General features: G+C 45.8%; 1 protein-coding gene across 3 annotated transcripts in view; it reads right to left on the bottom strand.

Annotated features, from left to right (window-relative positions):
* Positions 1-25,494, bottom strand: part of slka (STE20-like kinase a) — a 114,925-nt gene that overhangs the window by 18,040 nt on the left and 71,391 nt on the right. For all 3 annotated transcript variants that reach the window (XM_073027097.1, XM_073027098.1, XM_073027099.1), the window contains exons 5-12: positions 24,325-24,397; positions 23,563-23,757; positions 23,236-23,317; positions 14,706-14,837; positions 10,634-11,887; positions 7,804-7,934; positions 6,745-6,868; positions 3,213-3,392 (exon numbers count right to left, since the gene is read on the bottom strand). In XM_073027097.1, coding sequence (XP_072883198.1) covers positions 3,213-3,392; positions 6,745-6,868; positions 7,804-7,934; positions 10,634-11,887; positions 14,706-14,837; positions 23,236-23,317; positions 23,563-23,757; positions 24,325-24,397 — 2,171 coding nt within the window. The remainder of the gene's footprint in view (positions 1-3,212; positions 3,393-6,744; positions 6,869-7,803; positions 7,935-10,633; positions 11,888-14,705; positions 14,838-23,235; positions 23,318-23,562; positions 23,758-24,324; positions 24,398-25,494) is intronic.

The raw sequence follows: 25,494 nt of genomic DNA, 5'->3' as shown, positions 1-25,494 counted from the left end.
TTGTGGAATGTGACACTTCCCCACCCTGAAGCTCTGCCACCTCCACAAGTTTTCAGATCATTGTAGTTTCTGTTACACTGTTCATCACTCATTCGTGGGTCAGGTACAGATCAGGTGGTACAGATGGGTCAGGTATAGATAGAACTGCCTGTGCCTGACACTGTCCATCACTCACTCTGGGCAGGAACAGATTAGGCAGGTGCAGATAGAGCTCCCTACTCTCTCTACATTGTCCATCACTCACGGGACAGATACAGATAGGTCAGCTACATATCCATCACTCACTCCCAAGACAGGAGCAGATAGAAATCTCCTTACACTGTCCATCAATCATTTCTGGAGCATGGAAAATGAGGAGGTACAGGTGGGTCAGGTACAGACAGAGCTTCCCTGACACTGTCCATTACTTGCTCCTGGGCAGGGCTCCCCTCTCCCACTGCACTGTCTATTGCTCGCTCCTGGGGAAAGGACAGATTGGGCAAGTACAGATAGAGCTCCCTACTCTCCCAACACTGTCCATCACTCACAGGATAGTGACAAATTGGGCAGTTACAGTTGGAGCTTCTCTCTCCCAGTACACCGCCCAGCATTCACTCCCGGGCTGAGACAGATTGGATAGGTACAGATGGGACAGCTACATCTGCAGGTAGAGCTTCTCTCACCCCTGACACTATCCAGCACTCACTCCCAGGACAGGAGCAGACAAAGCTCTCCCTACACTGTCCATCACTCACTCCCGGGGCAGGGACAGATTGGGCAGGTGCAGATAGAGTTCCTCACTCCTTCTACAGTGTCCATCATTCACTCTGGGCAGGGGACAAATGGGTCAGGCAGAGAAACAGAGCTTCCCTCTCCCACAACACTGTCCATCACTCACTCCCAGGAAAGGGTCAGTTGGAGCAAGTACAGATAAAACTTCCCCTACACCGTCCATAACTCACTTTCAAAACAGGGACAGATTGGCCAGGTGCAGATAGATCTCCCCTCTCCACTACACTGTCCATCACTCACTCCTGGGGTCAGGTACAGATGGAGCTCCCCCAACATTGTCAGTCACTCACTGCCAGGACAAGGACAGATAAAGCTTCCCCTGCACCGTCTATTGCTCTCCCCTGGGTCAGGTATAGACAGACAGAGCTCCCCTCTCTCTCTACTCTGACCATCACTCACTCCTGGGGCAGGTACAGATGGAGCTCTCCTCTCCCTCTACTCTGACCATCACTTACTCATGGGGTAGGTACAGATGGGGGCACAATGGGGGTGGAGCTCTGATGGGATGAAAGGGTGGTGGGTGGAGGAGGGAGGAAATTCTGGTGCCTGAACCTGGATGTGGGGTGGGAGGAAACAGGCTGTGGAGTGGATAGACAACAGTGCACCAAGGTGGCCAGAGTGGGGGGAGGACAGTGTCCAAGTGGATTAAGGTGAAGACTCTAGGGTGCAGGAGGACAGTGAGTGACATGAGCCACTCAAGAAGACAGACGACCTTCATCACTCTGTTTGTGGGGATTGGATACTGTGTGGGACGAGGACAGAGGTGATACTGCAGCCAGCACCACCGACACTCTCTGCACACCAGCACTGGTCAGATGTTTCGCATTCTAATCCCAATCTGTGGTCTAGATATCATGTCCAGAGAATAGGTGAAGAGAGATGACCCTTCTGTACTCGATGGTCTGTCCCTACACTATTGCCATCTTTAAGCTGGAGATTTGGCGGCAACCGAACCCCAAGCCTAGTGAAGGTTAGATAGCACAGGACTGACAATAACTTTGTCCCAGAACAATGTGCAGACCCCACCCACAGAGGGAGATAACCCATCACAAGCAGCAGATGGAAAGTCTCACACCGTTTGTTGAGTCTCTGTATGCAGACAGAGCAAAGAATGGGCAGAAAGATCACCAAGCAGAGAGGTACCACAGTGAGGTTAAATCGGGCAGATTCCTGTAGCCAACAGGTTGCCGTGACAATCATCAGGAAACATTACCCTGAGGCTGGAAGTTGATAAGTCACTCATTTAAAGGGGTTAGTGATCAGTGAGGTGGGGTTTTAGCAGAGATCAGAAACAATGTTCTCCAAACTGATCCATGTCTTGGCAATTAGAAGATAGTGAGATGCACAGCATGGCCCTGCCCGGCAATAATGTCGGGCTTCCACAACCACAGACGTAATTCTCTCAAGATTAAAACCCAGCACACACAAATTACCTCTCAATAAATACCTGGCAAATTAGTATAGAATTCATTGAAATCAGAGAGTTCAATGCGAAGCTGAAAGAATGGTGTGAGAGCAATAGGATTCTGGTGAGAAAGAGGGAGCTATTCCACTGGGAGGGGCTTTACTTGAATCAGGCTGGGACCAGTGTCCAGGGGTACAGCAAGAAATTAACCCATTAGTCCAGGGATTGACAGGAGAGGTCACCACCACCAGATACATGCGCAGCACATGTCTGAATGTCTTTACTAGAGTAGTTTGAAATGGCAACACTGCAATACACCCTGGAAGAGCTCCCTCTGTAAAGCACCTGGGTCTTCATGCTCCCTGAGAGCCAGTACACACAGCTGTAGATCCCTGTGAACGTCTGGGAGTCCTGCCAGTTCTGTACCCACTGTAAAACCTGCTGAGTGTTAGACCCAGCACTGAAGATTTGGACCGGTCACTGAAAACCAACTACATACAGGAGAAAGGGGACTGCAGTTTGGGCCCAGAGCACAGGCACTGGCTTGGCTTTGAAACTGTTCTTCAACGTGACCTATCTTGTCAAAGGACAGATTCTTGGAGTCTGCCTGGCCCAGGCTGGGTACAGTGCCAGCACTGGGTTAAAGGTGAGGTTCATCTACACCGGAACTCCTTCTTGTGCAGTGTACTGTCCAGAGCACCTCCCCTCGGATCTGCCCCACCCTCCCACTGGACAGTACACTGACTGCCCCACCATCCCACTGGACAGCACACTGACTGCCCCACCATCCCATTGGACAGCACACTGGCTGCCCCACCCTCCCCTTGGTCAGTACACTGACAGCCCCACCCTCCCCTTGGTCAGTACACTGACTGCCCCACCATCCCACTGGACAGCACACTGGCTGCCCCACCCTTCCCTTGGTCAGTACACTGACTGCCCCACCATCCCACTGGACAGCACACTAACTGTCCCTCCCTTCCCTCAGGCAGTGCGACGCTTTCTGTCCACTGGTTCCTCCAAAGTTGCTTCTTACCTCCTTTTTGCGATTCTTTAACATACTCTGGAACTTGGAAAGCTCCTTCTCCTGATCGGATTTAATCCTCTTTGCCTCGTCCCGCAGCCGGGTGGTATGATCCTGCTCAAGGCGCTCAATGGTCTGCTTCTGTTGCCGCTCCAGGTTCTCAATGTCCTGGTCGTATTGACGCTTCTTACTCTGTCGAGGAAGAGCACCATCCCACAACAGTTCCCAATGGTGGTCCATCAAAACCATCTCACCTCCAGCCTATCCCACAACTGTTCCCAGCTGTGCTCCATCAAGCCTCCAACCAATCGATCAACCATTCTATTGATGCTCCATAAAACCTCCAACCCATCCCACAACCATTCCCAATGGTACTCCATCCCACATCCAACAGCCATTCCCAATGGTGCTCCATGAAACCTCCAACCCATCCCCCAACTGTTCCCAGTGATGCCCCATCCAACCTCCAACCCATCCCACTTAACCGTCACCAGTCTCCAGTTCACAGTGGTAAGTCTAAACCACATGTCTGCCTAGAAAGGTGTTGGGAAGGGAGGAATAGGACATAGATGGGCTGGGGAGGGTGGGGTTGGGTTCACCATGGGGGAAATCAGTTTGATCCCATGTTAGGAAGAATAGAGAGTATCAGATTGAGGAAGGCTTAGTGGAAACCATTGAGGGGTGTTGAATAAGGGTGCAGAATCGAATTGTGATTTTTCTGGTAGTTTAACTTTCGTATGATTGCTTGTATTTTTATATAATCACTTACTTATATGTGATTGTTCAGTGAATTTACCAGTAATTGTGGTACAGCTGCTTCCATTATTTTTTCCAGAAGCCTCTTAGTTTTTCTGTGTCAGCTGTCACCACTCTTTGATCTGGACAATCTGGCTAATTGTTATCACCAGAATGTTACTATCCAGTGTTTGAAGGAAGGGGTAGCTACAGTGACTTGGTGCTTGGGAGGGGGGCAAATTTTCAGCCAATTTCAGCAGGAAAGGAAACTTTCCAGTTCTGGGGAGGGAGGGGAGATGGAATTGATAACTGCGGGAAGCACTGTCCAGCATTAGGAAAGGAAGGTATAAACAATTGTGGCAAACAGCTGCAGGCTTTTTGAAGCTGAACAAATAAGTGGAGTGTGGAACACTTTGGGATCTGTCACAGAAAGCAATAGAAGAGAAAATCTTGACAATTTGGGCATTTATAAAAATAGCAGATTTTAACTATGTAGAAGAAGATTAGGGAGCACAGCTGTAGGACTTTAAATAGTTGAGAATTTACAGAATGCAGTCAAGACTATGATTTATTCGCTGTGGCTGGCTGCAATGCAGTACTCTGGGTGGTCAGCAATTAAATTGAAAGGGAAATACTGATAACTAACAAAAAATAAGCTGTAACAATGAAAAGATTTATATTCAGGAGGTGAGCTGACTTAACTGTGATCACTTTTAGGCTGGAACAGAACACTGTGCCAAGGGAATCTCATCAAAATGTGGAGGATATTTCACATTATATTACCACTGTAGGGACCTGCCAAGGGACAGTGAGACTGGCCAGTGGGGTAACAGTCAAATTAAACTGAAGTAGTTAATGCAGTCAACAAAACTGAGGATATGTAAATAGCTATTTGCAGCGTATATACAAATGAACTAAAAACGACCATGCAAAAGTAGGACCTATGACATCATAGGGAAAATAGAACTCTGGTGTCCGGTGACAGGAAGCAGCAAAAGGTCACATTCATGACCAACAAATGGTGGCTGGTGAGGTTCCCATGTATGATGCCGGGACCACGGCTGCTCTCCATATATAGAGATCAGCTGGACTTGTAGAGGGCATCAAAATCTTATTTATTTATTTATTTATTCATTCATATTTAAAGATATAGCGCAGAATAGGGCCTTCTTGCCACGGCGCTCAGCAACCCCATGCAATCCTGATTTAACCCTAATCTAATCACAGGACAATTTACAATGACCAATTAAGCTACTCATCCTTGGACTGCAGGAGGAAGCCAGAGAATCTGGAGAAAACCCACACATTCCACGGGGTGGAAGCACAGAGACTCCTTAAGGAGGACACCAGGATTGAACTCCGAACTCCAAGACCCTGAGTTGTAATAGCGTCCAAGTCAGACAGACGGAAAAGCACTTGAGGTACTATTGCAGTATCAATGTAGTTGTAAGGGTTTGGGTTTGATCACTGCACTGGACCAGAAACACAGAGTTCAAGTCCAAGTTCAGCAGCTGAAGAATGTAAATAAATATGGAATCTAATGAAATCTAGTCTCTCTAACGACATATCCAAGATTACTGGGCTAATTACAAACTCACCTGGATCATTACTGTAAATACAAGAGATTCTGCAGATGCTGGAAATCCAGGGTAATGCATACAAAATGCTGAAGGCAGCACCTATGGAAGGAATAAACAAGCCAACATTTTTGTGCTGAAATGTCAACTGTTTATTCATTTCCACCAATGCTGCCTGACCTGCTGAGTTCCTCCAGCATTTTGTGCAAGTTGCTCTGGATCATTATTGTGCTTCAGTGGAGGAAATCCGCTGTTGTTACCAGGTCAAGTGTGTATGTGACGCCAGACCCTTCATGACCATAGATTTCCTTCCCAGAAGTACATTAGTGACCTAGATGGGTTTGTAAAACCAACAGAAAAGCAAAGAAAGACTAATTCGATATAAAAATAGTTTTTGGCACACATAAGAAGAATGTGCTGAATTTTCTCTTTACAATAGAAAATGAGTGAAATTTGCGGGGCGCAATACTAGTGTGGCAGTTAGCGTGATGCGATTACAGACTGGGGCGTCGGAGTTCAAAGTTCAATTCTGGCATTCTCTATAAGAAAGTTTGTACTTTCAAACCGTGTGCACACGGGTTACCTCCGGGTACTCCAGTTACCTGTCACTGTCCAAAGACATACCAGTTAGTAGATTCATTGATCATTGTAAATTTTCCTGTGATTAGGCTAGGGTTAAATCGGTGGGTTGCTGGGTGACACATCTTGGTGGGCTGTTCTGCGCTGTAACTCTAAATAAAAAATAAATCAAGTAGAAGTCCTCTGCACATTAACCAGATGGCATGGGGCAAGGTAAGCAAATTGGCTTATAATGGCAAAAGGAACTGGAAAGTAAACACAGATAATACATAACCTCTGCTAGTTAGTGGCAGTGATACAGCGATGTACACCAGATAACAGGGAAAAGAAGCAACACTTTTCCCAAATGGCGATGGGAACGTGGACCTAAGCCGAACAGGTACCCAGTGAATAAGCATGAACCCAGAAAATCATGGCTGCTCTAGGCTGAAACAGGAAATGGAGACTCTTCAGTCTAGTTTTCAAATGGACCTCAAGAAACAAGGGGTTAATAATGATGTTATTTGGACGTTGTAGACATTTTCTCACTGTAGTTAGGATTGTTGGTTACATTGTCCTGTAAATAGCTGCCCTCCTCCCTCTCTCACCCATCAGGTTCACCTCACGTCAGAGTAGCCACCTCGGCACCGTGCCAACTCCACAAACACACTCACCGTCATCTCCTGTTCAAAGCGGCGGAAGATGTGCTCGCGCTGCTGCTGTAGCTTGTTGCTGAGCTGCTGCTGTGTGCGTTGCTCCTCCTTCTGTAGCAGCCTCAGCTCACGCAGTTCCTGACGCCTGCACAGAGGGTCAGAGGGATGTCAGTGAGAGGTGTTGACAGTCAGTGGGACATCGATGAGGGGTGCTGAGGGTCAGTGGGACATCAGTGAGGGGTGCTGATGGACAGGGATGTCAGTGAGGGGTGCTGACGGTCAGGGGCACAACAATGAGATTTGCTGATGGTCAGACGAATATCAGTGAGGTACACTGGCAGACGAATATCATGAGGCACACTGACGGTCAGTGGGATGACAGTGAGGTGCACTGATGGTCAGGAAGACATCGATGAGATGCGCTGACAGTCAAAGAGACATCGGTGAGCGGTGTTGACAGTCAGACAGCATCCCTTCAACACAGAGAAATAATGACAACTCAAAACAGATTTGCTATATAGATCTTTGAGTGAGATGGTAAATTACTTGGCAAAGGCGGGACTTCTCTTGGGACAGAATGAATGGGAGTGTGGAAATAGATAATTAATATTTGGACTGTATAGTAGTGTAGTGGCTAGGATAACGCCATTACAACCCAGCGACCTAGGTTTAGTTCCCGCCAGTCTCTGTATGGAGTTTGTACATTCTCCCGTGACCATGTGGGTTTTATCTGGGTGTTCTGATTTCATCCCACATTCCAAAGACATACGGGTTTGTAGGTTAATTGGTCACATGGGTTTAATTGGTGTGGCGAGGGCCTGTCAAGGTGGTAGGCTTGTTACCATGTTGTATTTCTACAGAAAAGTAAAACTTTTTTCGGCTGAACCAGGGAGATACAACGCCTGACATCAGAGCAAGTGGCTCAGTCATTACACCAAATCCAATCTTGGCTGACTACCGCTGATCCAGAAAGCATTTTTGTCTGATTACCAAACCCTCTCCAAGTGTTGCTTCAGACATTTTACCACTTGGTACACTACTATCATTGCCAAGGAAACTGACCCACAATCTGTCACTCACCTGAGGTACCTCATTTCTTCATTGTTTTTGTCATTGTCCGTCACTATTTTAGATGTTGTCACTTTGACCTCCACACCATCAACCATAAACTTCCGAGTCTTCTTCAGTGTCTTCTTCTGCTGCCTCATTTCCTGACAATTTTACAGAGAGAGGAATGTGGGTGTATGTGTGTGTGAAGCAGCCCTGTTTCTGTTGTAGCGTACACCTTTGTAACCACCCCCATCCCCTTTGTTACTGCCTCATCCCTTTCATTACCACCCATCCCCTTCGTTACCACCCATCCACCTGCGTTGCCACTTTCAGGGAGTTATGTACTTGTACACCAAGACCCCTCTGTGTGTCAGTGCTGCCATTCACTGTATATTTTTCTTCCATTCTACTTCCCAAAATACCAGCTCATAACTTGTCCATTTGCCATTCCTCTGCCTAAATTTCTAACTGGTTGGTATCCTTCCTCACTCTTCCACAGCTCCACCAATTTTCTGGTCAAGTGCAAACTTACTAATCAGACCACTTAGATTTTCATCCAAATCATCGATATATACTATAGACAGAGTCCCAAGCATTGACTCTTCCAAAACACCACTGGTCGCAGACACTGAGTGAGAAGACCCCCCCTCCAACTGTATTCTATGACCAAGCCAATTTTGCAACTCATCATGAATCTCATTAATCTTCTGGACCAGTCTACCCTGAGTCTGCCAAATGTCTGAGAGTTGAGGACACAGCTCAGCACATCATTAAAACCAGTCTCCCCTCCATGGACTCTGTCCACACTTCTCACTGCCTCAGTCAAGCAGTCAGCAAATCAGATATCCTACCCACCCCAGACATTCTCTCCTCTCCCATTTGGAAGGTGATACAAAAGCCTGAAAACACTTACACCATTCAATAGACTTTATAACAGCAGGATAGAAGCTCAATTTGAGCTGATCCCTAATACAATAAGATGGTCTCTTGACCCAAAATCTACAGTACTGTGCAAAAGTCTTAGGCAGCTAGAGTTTTTATATGGTTTCAGTTGGTAAAGTTTCCACAGAGCCCTCATCTCAACGTCATTCAAGCCTGTCCGGTTTTACCTGGAGAGACAGAAGCAAGTGAGATAGCCAAAGTCTGCAGAAGAACTGTGGTAAGTTCTCCAAGATGCTTGGAACAACCTACCAACCAATTTTCTTATAGAACTGCACAACAGAGTACGGTAGCTAAGAGAATTGATGCAGTTTTAAAGGCAAAGGGTGGTCACAACAAGTATTGATTTGATTTAGTTTTATTAGTTTATTGCTCGTTATGGTAATTATTTTGATATTTAGAAACTTCCCGTTATTTTTGAAAACATCTTCACTTTACTTTTTTAACATGTGCCTAAGACTTTTGCATAGTACTGTACCTCATTACGGTCTTGCACCTATTATCTGCCTGCTCTCTGCACTTTCTCTGCAGACGTAAAATTTTATTCTGCATTCTGTCATTGTTTTCCCTCACACTACCTCAATGCACTGCTTAATGAAATTTAAAGCTTGCAAAATGAAGTTATTCACTATACTGTCATACACATGACAATAATACACCAATTAACCAAACTACATCATCGTGGTGTTAACCAATCGGTGAGTATTTCTCGGAGTTAATGCTGATCACTAACACTGCCAGTCTAAGGTGAGTTTTCATATACCTTTGCCCTTCTTTTTGCGATTCCCATGTGCTCAGAGGATGTCAACAGGAATGAGAGTGCAATGTCACACAGTTTACTCCAGCAAGAGCTTGACCCACACTGGTCTGCTCACTAACAGACGGTCACACATCTCACAGGCAGATTGCCGTGCAACTCCGTGCAAAACAAACCCCAGGCAGACTGTCCAGAGCGCTGATCCCAGTCACTGTATTCACAGGTGCTTTTGCAGGTTTCCCTTGCAAAGCAAAAGTGGGCAGTAATACCAGGAAGAATTTCATGGGGAAAGAGAAGTGGCTCCAGGTTTGTGGGACCAGACATGAGTCACACAAGAGTTTGTGTTGGTTTTAGAGAACCTCTAAACAGCAATAAACATAGCTGGTTACTCTCAAAGTCAAAGGGACCTTCAGCTGCACTACTGGGCTCTCAGAAGTGTACACACACACACCCCACCCCCCCCCCCACACTTACATAAGGAATTTTCCTTCTGCATGCATTGGTCCTGCAGAACCTGCGAGATTTCCCCCGTTTGCCTAAGGAACTCTGCTCCCATCACCATACAATGCACCTGTCCCTCCCAATGGGCTGCAATGCAACCCCTCAAGTGTAACTTCCCCAGGTCAGAGCTGTCAGGGAAGGTGCTATCAGGACAAGAAATTTAACCGTTAACATTCGCAGTTCCTACAACACAGCAGCATTTTACATGGGAGCCTGCAAATGTTGCTTTTGAATTGATATCAATTGCCAGCTTAGGATTTTAAAAAAAAGTTTCCACAAACATTAGGGATATTGCTGGCTAAATTAAAGCTGGAAAATTGGTATTCTAGAATTCCAGGCACAGACATTCTGCCATCTAGTGGAGTGATAACCAATAAATGAGCAGACGAGCAGTATAAAATGGTCCCACAGATACAAGAGATTCTGAAGATGATGGAAATCTTGAGCAACACACACAAAATGTTGGAAGAAACCAATAGCTGACTTTTCATTTTGAGACTTTTCACCAATACTGGAAAGGAACTACCCCTTCAGTTCCAGTCCTGATGAAGGGTCACGGTCCGAAATATTAAGTTTATTCCTCTCCATTGATGTTACATGACTTGCTGAGTTCCTCCATTTTGTGTGTGTTGTTCTTCATTGTCCCCACAGGGGAGCAGTTACCTGCAACGATATTGATCCACTTTCTTTATTGCGAGACAAGAAGGTGGATATGGACAGATTCAGATCGATACTGCTGCTGTCAGCCATCGAACCGCTGCCAGAGTCTGCATCTTTCTCCTTCTCTTTACTCATGCTCTTCAATTGAGGAACAGGCTCTAAATTTTCTTTCTTCACCTCTACAGTGTCAGTGATTTCAGAGGTAGTTTCTGGCTTTGTGTCCATCTGGCTCACGCTCTCAGTTTCCTTCCCACTGGATTCAACAACAGTCTGTGCCTCATTTAATTCCCCACTCGGCCCTCCTTCTGCTGTGGAAGGCCTGATTTCATGTTGGAGCTTGGCCTCAACACCCGTCTCAGATGTGTCCTCCGGTTTTACGTGATTCTCAGTTACAGCCTGCTTCAGGGGAACTCCTGCAGTGCCCACCAGGTCCATGGATGGCTCCTCTTGCTTTCTTTCTTCACCTACAGCAGCTGGAACACTGACAGTCTGCTCGACTGCCTTCTGGCCCTCGTCTTCAGCACTCACTTCTGGGGCACCTGGAACACTCACAGTCTGCTCGACTGCCTTCTGGCCCCCGTCTCCAGCGCTCACTCCTGGGGCAGCTGGAGCATTTACAGCCCGCTCTGCCTCTTTCTGGTCCCCATCTCCAGCACTCATTTCTGGGCCTGCTGAAATGTCACTCTCTCTCGGCTTCAGGCTAACATCTTCCACCTTGGTGGAATCTTCTTCCTTAGCTGCTTCGTCTGCCCGCTCTGTCAGTTTAACCTTGTCTACTTCATCCCCTTTCTCAGCGACCACTCCCACTTTCTTTTCCTCTCCATCTTCCTTTCCTTCCTCCAGCTTAGTGTCCTTTCCCTCTTGTGGCTCTCTAACATTCTCAGATGCCTCACTTTCCTTTGGAGTTTCTTCAGTGCTGCTCTCAGCCACTGGGACATCTGCGATGGGCTCCTCGATCTTGGGTTTCTCCTCAGGTGCGGCAGGGTCCAGGTTCTCGCTGCCTGCTTGTAGCTCTTCATTGCTGGTATCAGAAACATTATTCTCCATCATCCTGTCACTCTCAGGCTTCTCACTTTCGCTGGTGCCAATCCCCTCATCCGACAGCTTGTCACTGCTCTTGTCCGTGTTTTCCTCCATGGTCTCAGTCTCCATCTTCTCAGAGACAGACTCAAGGATGGACAGAGACTGGGAGAGTTTCTCATCCTCAGAACTGGCTGTGCTGATGTCTGAGGGGGCACGCTTATGTCCCGGCAGAGCCTGGAGAGAAACAACAACATAATTACATCAGTGCCTCACTCCATTCTATCTCAGTATAACGTATTTAGTTCACAGTAACCTCTTGGGCAGCATAGTGTTTAGCCTAATGCTTTACAGCACCAGTGACCTGGGTTCAAATCCACTGCTGCCTGTAAGGAGTTTGTATGTTCTCCTGACCATGCGGATTGCCTCTGGGTGCTCTGGCTTCCTTCCACATTCCAAAAACGTAGGTTAACTGGTCACATGGGTGTAATTAGGTGGTGCGGGCTCAGTGTGCTAGAAGGGCCTGTTACAGTTCTGTTAAATAAATAAATAGATAGATAAATTCAAATATACAGACTTACAGGAAGAAGACAAACAGCAAATGCCACAGTACCTGCTCAATACTTGGGGAATGAAAAACCATGTGTGATGGGTAAATAAGCTGGTGATACAGACATAGGCAATGGTGTCCTGACCAGCACTGTTGAATAGATTTATCCCAGCAGCACACTGCAGATCTCCACCATGGAGTCACAGAGCAGGGTAACATGCCCTTCGACCTATTGAGTTGGCACCAACCAACAACCACCTAATTACGTTGACCCTACACTAACCACACTTCCCTGCACATTCCCCTCTCATTCCCCTAGATTCCATCACTCATACCAGGGCAGCTTACGGCGGCTATTTAATCTGCCAAGCCGCACATCTTTGGGAAGTGGTAGATAACCGAAGCTCTTGGAAAAATCCATGTGGTTATGGAAAAGGTACAAACTTGGTGACACGTGCAGGTGCTGATCTCCAAACTTAATCCACTATGTATCACACCATTCTGGTCCTAGTGATGGACTACGTCTATTCCCTGGAGAAGTGTCTGGATATGATTCCACTTCTCTGATGCACACAGTTTCTTAATCTCAGGCGAGCTACAGAAAATGTGCCTCCATAGAACACTATGCCTTCCATTGGCTCTCACATACTACAGCAACACATCACCCGCCAAGCCATGCCTGTCTTAAAATAAACACTTAATCTAATAAATTTATTTAATTGTTTTTGCTCTCCTTTCCAAATTCGCCCTCTAATTGCACCTGGATTGTGAGTGCAGTATCCATAAAGTTAGAGAGGGGCCAGAAAACATTCATAAGACTGTTGCCTGGATTGCGGGCTGGAGTTGTAAGGAAAGACTGGAAAGGCTGAAGCAAAGGAGGCAGAGAGGTGACCTTACAGCCGTTTATAAAATGATTAGGAGCATAGATAGAGTGGATAGACGCAAATTTTTCCCAGGGTAGGAGAGTCTAAAACTAGAGGGAATAGGTTTAGGGTGAGGGGAAAAGGTTTAACGAGGATTTGAGCACCAAGGTTTTCCACACAGAAGATGGTGGGTAATGGAACCAGCTGCCAGAGGAAGTGGTTGAGGCAGTTACAATTACAACGTTTAAAAGAGATTTGGACAGACACAGCAAAGATGTGGGCCCAACAAAGATAAATTGGATTAGCATGAATTGGTTTCTTGTTTAGCATTGTCAAATCAGGCCAAAGGACCTGCTTCTGTGAATCTACTTTCTCTTTCAGAATGCAACTTTTCTGTAGTGATACCAAGACTTGCCTCGGATCAGAACTCTCCTGTATCATAGTTTGAGCTTCCCAACCTGAACACACAACAATTTGTCACAGTGTTCAATCGTTACTGCCCTCTGAGTCAGCTGATTGTTTTGAAAGGAGGACAGTGGGAAAAAGAGGGAGGTAGAGAAGTAGGAAGTGTAGGATGCCCTTCACAGCTAAGGAGTGGAATCAGATTCAGATTTATTTATCACATGTACATGGAAACATACTGTGAGATACGTCATTAGCACTAACAATGAACCCAACCTAAGGATGTGCAGCCCGCCATTGTCGCTGCACATTTCGGTGCCAACATGGCATGCTCACAACACTCAGCAGAATGAGGCAGGTAGAAAGAGAATGTACAAAGCAGATTTATGAGGACGTTGTCAGGTACAGCTGTGAGGGAGGGTCGGAAAACTTAAGAAAATTCTTTCTTGGAAATGGAGGAGGCCAAGGAAAAATATTCAGGAGCCCAGCTGCAGTAAATACAATGAACCCGAGAAAAGCAAAAACCAAGGGCCACTGACTCAGTGTAATGGATGAGGAAATGGAGGGGAGGGGAGACAAGGGGAAGTTTTTCACTCTGCAAGTGGTGGGTGGGGGCAGAGCCCCTCATTACGTGCACGGATTTGTATGTGATGAGCTGTGACCTGCAACGTTGAGGCACACAGCAGGAGGTGGGATTAACCTGGCTCATTATTTCTTGACTGACATAGACATGATGGTTAAATGGCCACCTTACATGTTAAAAATGTGATCAGTGCATCAATTTATAGAAGTTTAAAGCTCAGCTTTATTTGTCACACATATGTCGAAGCACACAGTGAAATACGTTGTTCGTGTCAACAACCAACACAGTCCGAGGATGTTTTGAGAACAGGCTGCAAGTGTTGTCATGCTTCTGACGTCAACATAGCATGCCCACAACTTACTAATATTTACAATTCCCTTTGACTTTGGGACGTGGGAGGAAACTGGAGCAACTGGGGGAAATCTGTGCAGTCACAGAAAGAATGTACAAACTCCTTACCAACAACGGCAGAGTGGAACCCCAGTTGCTGGTGCTGTAAAACGTTACGCTAAGCGCTACAACACTGTGTCCTCAGAGCACTCAGACACTTGACCAGTGTGTGGATGGGTAGAAGGATACACCAGATTGCGGCAAGTGTTTACGGAGCTTACACCAGTGTTAGTGGGACACACTGTGACGAGAGGTTCTGCCACTCACCGCAGCACTTTCGGAGTCTTCTTCCTCTTCATCCTCCTTGCTCTCCTCAATCTCCTCCGTTACCTCTGCTTTCGCCTCTGCGACCAGCTCCCTCACTGGCTTATTGCTGTTGACATTCACCACAAATGGATGCTACAAGGAAAGAGGGTCAGAGTTAAAACTGAACAGTCCAATGGGCGCGCGCACACACACACACACACACATTTCATTGCTACTGCTGCCCGTGACAGTGCAAAGGAACTACACCAGGCAGCCGCTGCCATGACAGTGCATCAGGAACAGCAACACTTGGCACAGCGTTAAGCTGGAAAGTACAGAGACATTAAGTCCATGCAGCATTTCCAGAGAAACACTGCTGCTTCAGATTCACATAGTGACATTAAACATGAGCGGAAAGAAAACAGCAGATCTGAAACTAGTAGACTGTGGGCTTTCAGCACCTGTAGGTGCAGCAACATTCCCCAAAATGGGCCATAAATGGAGAATTCCTCCTCTTCTTCAGGCACTGATGTGTTTTTTGTACAATCTAGAAGATTTTGTTTAAACTTTGCTAAAACAACTTCTATGTATATTGATAGCACCCTTCTGAACAAAGAGAAGTTAAGAGCAGGTCACAGTGGCTCCCCTTTGAACTCCTACATTCCTACAAAAATCCCACATTCTTTCATCCCCTTAACATGAAATATTTCTGCCTCATAGAAGCTCAGTGACAAGCCTCCACCTTTGACTTAAAGGCTGTGACTCCTGGTACAAGGTGTCCCAGCTGGTAAAAAATATCATCCCTGCTTCTACCTGTCAAGTCCCATCAGAATTATTAATGTTTCAACAAGATCATCTTTTATTCTTCTAAATTCAAAATAGTGCAGCCTAGTCACAGGTCAACGGTCCCTCCCCAGTAATCAGTCCAGCTGAATCCCAAGTGAATCATAGGTGTGTCCTTCCTCAGTCAGATAGACCAGACCAGTCACAACAGGCCAGATGTAACCTTCACAAGTCCTATACAATTCCCTGTACAATAAAACATCTTCATGTGTGTATTCAAATACTGATACAGAAATTACCTGGACTGCAGTACCCTTCCAAAGTGCTCGTGGGACCTGATTGTTACCTCTCAATGATACACCTGCAACGATTCCCAGATCCCTCCAAACACCAACACCTTTCAATCTCTTTTTCTCACTCTTCTCCTGTAGTGGCTAACATTACAATTTTCACATTATAGTCCATCAGCTGTATCCTCACACTCTCAGCCTGACTATACTGAAGTCATTCTGCATCTTTCTCACAACCCACACTAGGAGCAAACTTTGTGCCATGACCTTACCTGCGACACATTACACACAGTCACCTCATCCACATCACTGATGTAGCACCACCAGCCATAGCATTTGAAATGGATGATCACCCCCATCCTCTGTTTCTGCCTGTTGACAAGTTCTCTATCCATGCTAGCACATTATCCCACTTGTCTGGTACCTTGCTGAAAGACTTCTGAAAGTACAATAAACCACAGCCACTGCTTTTGAGCAGATTTAGTTTGTCCCTAAAACACTTCAAAGAGTTTTACAGATGTACTGTGAAAAGCTTTCTGTCAGGCTGCATCACCCTCTGGTATGGGGGTGGTGGTGGTGGTGGGGGGGCGCGACTGCACAGGATCAAAAGAAGCTACAGAAAGTTGTAAAATTAGACAGCGCCATCATGGCTACTAGCCTCTGTAGTATCCAAGATATCTTCAAGGAGCAGTGCCTCAGTGTCCGTTATTAGGAATCCCCAGCACCCAAGACATGCCCTCTTCTCATTGTTACCATCTTGAAGGAGGTACAGAAGCCTGAAGGCACAAACTCAGTGATTCAGGAACAGCTTCTTCCCCTCTCCCATCCGATTTCTCAATGGACGTTCAACCCATGAACACCACACTTTTTTAAAAAAAATTATTTCTGTTTTTGCATTATTGTTAATTTAACAATTTATTTATTCTATACTTCTCATGAATTGCATTGTACTGCTGCTGTAAAGCTAACAGACTTCATGACATGCTGGTGACATTAAACCTGACTCTGATTCGAATTCATCCGTATGTACTCTGCTAGTCACATCCCCAGACAGCTCTGCAGATTTGTTGAATTGACTTCCATTGCATTAATTTGACTCTCGTTTTCTGTAAGACCATAAGTCATAAGAGCAGGCCTTTTGAACTATCATAACTGCTCTGCCATTTTTGATCAAGGCTAATTTATTTTTCCTCTCACTCATTCTCCTGCCATCTCCCCATAACCTTTGACACCCTTACTAATTAAGTACATAGCAATCTCTACCTTTAAATATACCCAATGACGTAGCCTCTACAGCCGTCTGTGGCAATGAATTCCACAGATTCACCACCCTCTGGCTAAAGAAATTCCTCTTATCTCTGTTCTAAAGGGACGCCCTTCTATTCTGAGGCTGTGCTCTCTGGCCCTAAACTCTCCCACTCTCCATGTGCACTCTATCTGGTGCACTGTGCCCTCTTCTGGGACCAGAGGGCACAACTTCTGAATAGAAGGATGTCCCTTTAGAACAAAGATGAAAGGAATTTCTTCAGCTGGAGGTTGGTGAATCTGTGGAATTCACTGCCACATATGTCTGTGGAGGCCAAGTTATTGGGTATATTTAAAGTGAAGATTAATAGGTTCTTCATTAGTTTAGTTGTCAAAGATTAATGGGAGAGGCAGGAGAATGGGGATTCAATTCAGCAATGATCGAATGACAGAGCAGACTTGACAGGCTGAATGAACTAATTCTGCTCCTATGTCTTATGGTCTTAAATTGGCTTGGTGATAAGAAGCAGAGAGTGGTGGTAGAAAGAAGCTTTCCTAAATGGCAGTCTGTGACTAGGGACACACAACAGGGATCACAGGATTCTGGTGATTGGGGTGTCAGAGAGGGGTAGCACCTCTGACGGGGCTGGCACATTATGCTGTCTTGGGAGTAGCTCGTCCACCATTGGTCCCCTCTTGGCACTCAGCTCTCACTTGTGGCTTCAAGCAGCTGTTTGCTAATGACAGCAGCCACACCCTGGTAAGCTACTTCGACAAGTGGGCCACAGCAGGTGAGGATAACTAATGGGTGTCAAACCCTCGGTGAGTCTGGGCTTGCCTACCCAAGCTAGCAAAGACTCGACCCAGCAGACTGTGCAGAGATAATCTCTAGTTTGGCTCAATGGGCAGGAAGGTGGACGCAGCAAGGCACTGTGGAGTGCTCAGAGTGTAACGAGGTACTAAGGATGTCACGTCTACTTCATCTGACTCCACCTCCAGCTTTCTTCACTCTGTCTTGCCACTGGATACCGATGGTCTCAGATGAGTGAGTGAGGTTGCCTCTGCACAACTCTTCCTCATTTTAAACTGCCTTTGCGCATGTCACTCTTGTCATCGATCCTTCCCATCCCAAACTAACCTAAGTCCTGTGGTGACAGGCTAGCGACAAAACAGCAGGTCTGGATACGCTGACAAGTGTAGCTGAAAACCTACACAACTGGCAGATCTGGCCATAGGATTGTTATCCTATGGAGCAGTTGTGGCTTTCAGCAACCACCTGAGCGACTGAGCAGCCCTTTTCAGGAAGGTACTGCTCACCTCCATGGTATGAGGAAGGAGTTAAAAGAAAAAGTGTCCTATGTATTGTCTGCTCCATTCTCTCTCTGGCCAGTTTATTGTAGCTGCCAGGGGCCCTATCACAGTGGTCAAAATATATCAAAGAGAAAATTACTGACTATTCCTCGCACTTCAGAGAACATCTAATAGAGAGAGACTTAGTCCAATATAACATCAATATCACAGCCCCAAGTGAGACCTGGCTTGCAGAAGACGGCCAGCTTTGTGAAAGAGGCACGGCATATACATTCTTTTGGATGGAAGAGGACATCAAGACCGATGTGAGGCTGGGGTCGGATTTGCAGTGAAGATGGAGATCGCTGGCAAGCTTGCTGGACCTCTAGATGGTGTGATTGACTGACTCATGACCATGAAGCTCCCCCTGTCGCATGGCAGGAAGTATGTCACCATCGTCGGTGCTTACGCCCCAACCATGAACAACCCAGATGATGCCAAAGACAAGTTCTATGAAGAAATGCACTCAGTTATTGCCACATTCCTAAAACAGACAAGCTCATCGTCCTTGGTGACTTCAACGCAAGAGGAGGTTCTTACAACAGCTCCTGGGGTGGGGTCATTAGGAAATATAAGACAAATAATTAACTCCAGCAATGTTAGGCTTCTCAGACCAGAAGTCTGATAGGGAGCTAGCTTTTAAGGAATGTTCCTATGGATGCACAGAGGCAGATAGAAGAGAGCACTTGGACACCCTTGAGCCAAGAAACAAGTCACCAATGGGGAGCAATCGTGGTCCAGAAGTCAGGGAGTGGGGGTATACCAGATGGAAGGCATGGATATATTACAGAAGTGTGAAGACAAAGGTGACTAAAATGTTTTAAAGTAACGCCTTGCTGGACTGGGAGACAAGAGAGATCAAATGGAGGATGAGTGAACAGGAGGAAGCACCGAGAGATACTCTGTACAATACGCGCTGCAGACTCATACAACCAGGAGTTGACAAACTATGCAGTGGAACTCATACCAGTGTTAACACAAGCAATGTAACCCACAGGCTCTCAGCTGTACTCACAGACGTCAGGGGTGTTGGCCCAAAACAGCATAGCCCGATAGACATGAAGCTGTTACTTTCCCAACCACCTTCGAAGAAGTGAACAGACGCAACTCAGAGCAGCTCCTTCTCCCTACTGCTCAGCTGTCGGCCTCGAGCTCTAAATCTGCCCGCTCTGACGGGTTGCTCCGATATAGAAACCAGCTGCTGTACCAAATGAGTAAACTGACAGTTCCACCATGGACCAGGGGACTGAACCTCCCAGCTACCCTTGCTACTCCTTCCGTAAACAGGCTGTCTATGACCAGTTCCACTCCAGCGTTAGAGTAGCTCGGTGATGGGAGAGCTTCTAGATGAGTGACAGGACATCAGTAGTGCTGTGTATTTATTGTTTCAGTTATTTTTGAGTAATCTTGTGTATATATCGGTTGATTAAACATTCTTGTTCATTTAATTAATTATGGGTTAATTACAAAGGTCATCACGCTACCACGTGATACATGCATGTTTCTCTTTAAGTAAACTAGAAGTTACACACATATTTTCAGACTCCTATCTTCTTTGAATTAATTTAGTGTTTTGAAGTTACAAAACATAACATTGGCGATGTGATATTTTAAAAAGAACTCGAGAAGGCTACCAGCCTGTTAAACGAAGCGAGACATTTGAAATAAAATAAAACGCATTGACAGCATCGGCAATTTAAAAGGCACCCCAGCACGTGCAGACGGTCGAGTTTAAAACATAAGTAGTCAACACACGTTCTTCGGAAGGGAAGACACAACTGAATTTTTTTAAGGCAGTAAACAGAAGAGTTCAGGGTTCATAAACTGTGAATTCCAGATGATAATAATAATTAAACAGAAAAAAATTTTGGTCAAGATGGTGTCTGTGTACAACACTCGCACGGTCAATATCTTCTGTACAGACCACAAAACTATTTGACTTCTTTTATGTGTTATACATCTGTTTTTCATCCTGAATGTGTTTCTGGAACTATTGAAGCTTGTGATATGTAGTTTGTAGATGGTTTGGGTGACCCAGCATTTTGCAGTCTCCGGGAGGCAGAGACAGTGAGCCTCATGGCAAGGAGGCTGCAGGAAGCATGAGCCAATGTTCGACTCCACTTTGTCAACTAAAGTGACAAGGAAGATTGAAACATCAAGGCGAATGTGGAAGGTGAGTGAAGGCTGCCTGCTTTTTAATCACTGGTGGGATCGCTCTGCTGTCGGAGAGGGGAAACTGTGGCCTGCTGCTGTCCCCAGAGGTTTTACCGAGGTTTCTGTGTTTTGGGTATGGATATGGTTTTGGACTATGGACTTCTTTCAGTCATAGTTTTTTTATATTCTGTGTCAATATTCCTGTTCTGTTTTGTTCATGTTTTGGTTGTTCAAGGGAGGAGGTATTTGGGGGTTCTGTTCTTTCTTGATTTCATGGCTATCTGGAGAAGAATTTCAGAGTTGTACACTTTGATAATAAATGAACTTTAACCCTTTGAAATGCAATAAAGTATGACACATACAAAGTATGTTTGTTAGACAAAAATAAATGGTCTGCACAGGACCGAGAAAATGCTAAAAAGTCAAGTTGCAGTTTCAAAAAGAGCACTAGTCTGCATGCTGTTGATGAAAAATCTGATAATGATGACAGTGACATAGGATTGAGATTAACAGTGTGAAAATTAATAATGGATAAGCAATATGTTTATGCCGGAAGTGAATGGCAACAATTAAACAACAACGAATTGGACACTGGTTCAGCTGTTTCAGTCATTCCACAAACCGGCATTTCAAAGATATCAAACTGAAGCCTGCAGATATCCAGCTACGAACTTATATGGGAGAAAAGATAACTCCTGTGGAAATGACATCCGTAACAGTGAAATACAACAACCAGCAGGCCAAACTGAGCTTGAATGTGGTAAAAACAGAAGGACCAGCATCGTGGGGATGTGACTGGCTGAGACAACTACAACTTGATTGGAAATCCATCCATCACTTGCATGCCAAATCCCCTGCAATAGAGTCAACTGAAAGAAAGGTACTGGATGTTGCCATTACTGTCTCCGTGCCGAACACAGCGAACCGTTGCCCAACAAAGGACAAACAGTTGTTGGTGCCAACCTCTGGGTTGAAAAGCATATTGGACCCAGGAAGGGCCATGCTACTCAGAGGAAGCATGCAAGTGACAAAAGCAGGGGGATGACTACAATAGTTCTTGTAGGCAACATATCTGAAGAAGCTTCTGATATGTTAATCAGGCAGTTACTTGCAAAATAGGGCTTAGTTTTAAGCTGGAAGAAAGTTCAAGGAGTTTCAGGAAAGCTGCAAGCATTCAGATTTGTGAGTATAAAGATCAAGAATCCACTCTGCGTGCATTAAGACTATTGCATGAAGTTCAAGTGGGAGACAAAACACTGCTTGTAAGAGCAGATGCAAAGACCAAAGCCCAGCTGGATGACTGGAAGGCTAAAAAGAAAAGAGTCAATGGAAATATGAAAACAGAGATTTGTCAGACGATGTGGTTGAGGAAACCGAGAGGCGAGATAGTAAAGGGAGCAATAGAAGCATTAATATGAGAATACTCCAGTGAACTAAATGCACCTTCCCAAGATCAAGATGCACAAATGAGGAGAAGAAAAAGGAAGAGAAGCAGAATGAGAGAAAAAAGAAAGGGATTGAAGCAGATCCAGAGAGGGAAAAGGAGAGGAAAGGTGGCCAGAACCGTCAGACCACTTCCTGCCCTCTCAGAGTCATCTCATACAACCGCTACAGAGGAGGACTCAGAACCTGGGATTGATTTCACAGCCACAAGTCTCACCTGCCAAGCAGACCCTTGTCAGGAAGAATGTTACCTCACAAGAAAACCTCCACAGCAATGAAATCTTTTGACCTGAATGGGACAATTTAAAACTAACTATGCCATGTATGTCTATATATAGTATTTGTATTATATAATATACCCTGTATATAGTTGAAATGCATTCTTAATTGAGTTGGAGTTTATAGCTAAACAGGGAGGACTGTTGTGTATTTAATGTTTTGGTAATATTTGAGTAATTATTTTCTATATATTGGTTGATCAAGCATTCTTTTTCGTTTAACTAATTAATTACAGGTTATATGTACAATAGTTTAATTGCATACATCACACCTCACTTTAAGTAAACTAGAAGTTACACCCATATTTTTGGACTCACATCTGCATTTTAATTAGTTTAATGTTTTAAAGTTGCAAAACATGCCAAGTAGACCTGTCCCGTGCTGACCCTGGGAGCCAGGTATAATACTCCCCAGTCAATAACCTGTTGAGAGTGCTCAGGTTTGTCCAGTGGCAGCTCTCAGTGACAGGCAACCAGTTCAAACTCATCTCCAGAGACTATAATCTAGACTGACACTGAGGCAACACTTTAAACCAGCTGCCTATTGTTGTTCAGATATAGCTTAGAATTTGTCACAATGCATCTTAAAGCTGTGTATTGAGATTAGCTTTATTTGTCACATGTGCATTGATTCATACAGTGAAATGCGCCATTTGTCTCAACGACCAACACAGTCCCAGGATGTGCAGGGGGCTGTTTGCAAGTGTCACAATACTTCCAGCACCAATATAGCATGCCCAGACCTTACTAACCTTAGCTGTCCATTTTTGAATTGTGGGAAGAAACCAGAGGAAACTCACATGGTTACGGGGAGAACATGCAAACTTCTTATAGACAGCGGTGGAAATTGAACCTGGATCACTGGCCCTGTAAAGCATTACGATTATGGCTACACTACCATGCCACACATACTACTAACTGGGATGGTTTGCAGTGTTACTTACACGGTCGCTCACCTATTAAGGTCAGAAAGCACAGTATCCATTCCACCCAGGTTCACAAACTCACCTGTAACAGCTGCTGGCACGACCACCTATGCTCCACATTCTTCTCCACTGCCTTCTTCAGGAAGTCATTGAACTCGGGAGACCTGCGAAGAGAAACAGCCACCACTGGTTAGAGGGGTTTTTCGCATCTCTCGGTTCCAGAGGCAGATACAGCACAGTGCAGGGAAGGACAAGGGATGCGTTGCACACAACAGCAGGTCTATAACACTAGTTTTAATTACAAACTGATTCAGATTCTCCAACCCTCTGTTTGGGACTTGTGGTCAGGACTTAAGTTGTTGGTTCAGTAGTTTAACCAAAGAACCGCTGTTCCCGTATGCACACTTACCAGCGAGAAGGTTGAGCGAGGGTGGGGGGGTCGGCTTTAGCAATTTTCAGCAGTACCCTCATGGGGTTGAGCTCATGATGCGGAGGCTCCATCTGGGCCATCTCAATCAGAGTGACACCCAGCGACCAAACGTCAGCTTTGTAATCATAGGGCTTGTCCTTCGATGTCTCACACATGACCACCTCAGGGGCCATCCTAGAAAAACCCGGATACAACGAGTCACCACACATTTGCAAGGCCACTGAAGGGAACTAGCTGCTTTACTAGAGAGCCAACAAAGTCACAGTAGGCTGAACGGTCTTTTTCTGTGTAGTATTAACCACCATGCAGGCACTAACTCACAGTACCCAGCCTCACACAACGCAGACAGGCTCAGGTCAGTCCGTTCCCAACAGACATCACCGTGGCCATTCCCAACACACATCCCTACCCCAGGTCCACTCCAATAGACATACCCCATTCAATCCTAATAGATGTCCCCCATCCATTACCAAAACACATAACCTGTCCATTCCTAACTGTTGGCCCCCCAATCCATTCTTGACGTATGTCAACCCCATCAGTTCCCAACAGATGCTTTCCTGTCCATTCTGAACACACGTCCCCCGTCTGTTCCCATTACATGTACTCCGCCTCTACTCCTGTCACAAACCTACCCCACCCCCCCCCACAACCTCGGGTCTGTTCCTAACACACATCCCAGAGACACCGACTGGTTCATTCACCTTAAAGCATAGGCAAAGTGGTAAAACCACATCTCACCAGTAAGGAGTCCCAATGAAGGAGTCCCGTCGCTGTAGTGTCCTGCTGTTCTTCGCTGAGACTCCAAAGTCAGCTGTAACACAAGAGCAAGGAGTGGGGCTGACTCATGGCCACAGACCTCTACCCTCACAAGGTATGTCCCAGCTTTCATCTCATTCAACCGTGGGCATCAAACAGCAGCATCTGCAGCTCACTGAACCTGGACCCCCTGAAATGACCCCTCACTCCTCACCCCATCCCCTAGCTCCACCTCACCCCAACTCTTCACACTAGACCCTCACCCAGACCCAGTGAGGTGGGAGGTAGCACAGAGCGAGGCTATTCTTGTACAGAGCTCCCACCACTAATAGCCCCATATCATTACATTTCCAATGAGCTCCCTGGGGCTGTGAGGTGAGTTTGTTCAATATTTGGTTATTCTAGTGGGGCCAGTTTTTCATCCAGGAAGGAGTGGATGGGGGGGGGGGGGGGGGCAGCCATTTGTCCCAGGGAGCTGTGCCTGGTCAGCTGCTGATCCTGGGTTGTAGGGTAGGGGGTGGCAGGGGGGTGGGGGTGTCCACAGGCTGATCGGTCGGACACTGATCCAGGCTCTATCATGGGTCTCACTCATTAGGGACACAGGCAATTCACTACTGACAGAGTTGCTTGTAGGAACGTAACACACAGGAGAGTTATGCCATTTGGCCCATCGAGTCTGGTCTGCCAATCCATCATGGCTGATTTATTTTCCCTCTCAACCCTATTCGCCTGCCCTCTCCACTTTTACTAATCAAGAACCTATCAACCTCTACTTCAAATATACCCAATGACTTGACCTCCAGAGCCCTCTGTGGCAATGAATTCCACAGATTCACCACCCTCTGGCTAAGGAAATTCAGATGAATACAGATGTGATATACAGATGTCCTTGTATTATGAAGTTGTGCCCTCTGGTCCTAGACTCACTCACTATAGAAAACATCCTCTACACATTCACTCTATATTTGATAGATATCAATGAAATCCCCTTCATTCTTCTGAACTTTAGTGAGTACTGGCCCAGAGGTATCAAATGTTCCTCATCTGTTAACCCTTTCATTCCAGAGATTATTCTCATAAACCTCCTCTGAACCCTTTCCAATGCTAGCATATCCTTTCTTAGATAATGGGCCAAAACTGCTCACAATATTC

The sequence above is a fragment of the Hemitrygon akajei genome, chromosome 23, assembly GCF_048418815.1.
Source record: "Hemitrygon akajei chromosome 23, sHemAka1.3, whole genome shotgun sequence".
In the NCBI taxonomy this organism is placed as follows: Eukaryota; Metazoa; Chordata; class Chondrichthyes; order Myliobatiformes; family Dasyatidae; genus Hemitrygon; species Hemitrygon akajei.
The sequence above is the reverse complement of the archived record's forward strand: the minus strand, read 5'-3'. Positions and strand labels throughout refer to the sequence as shown.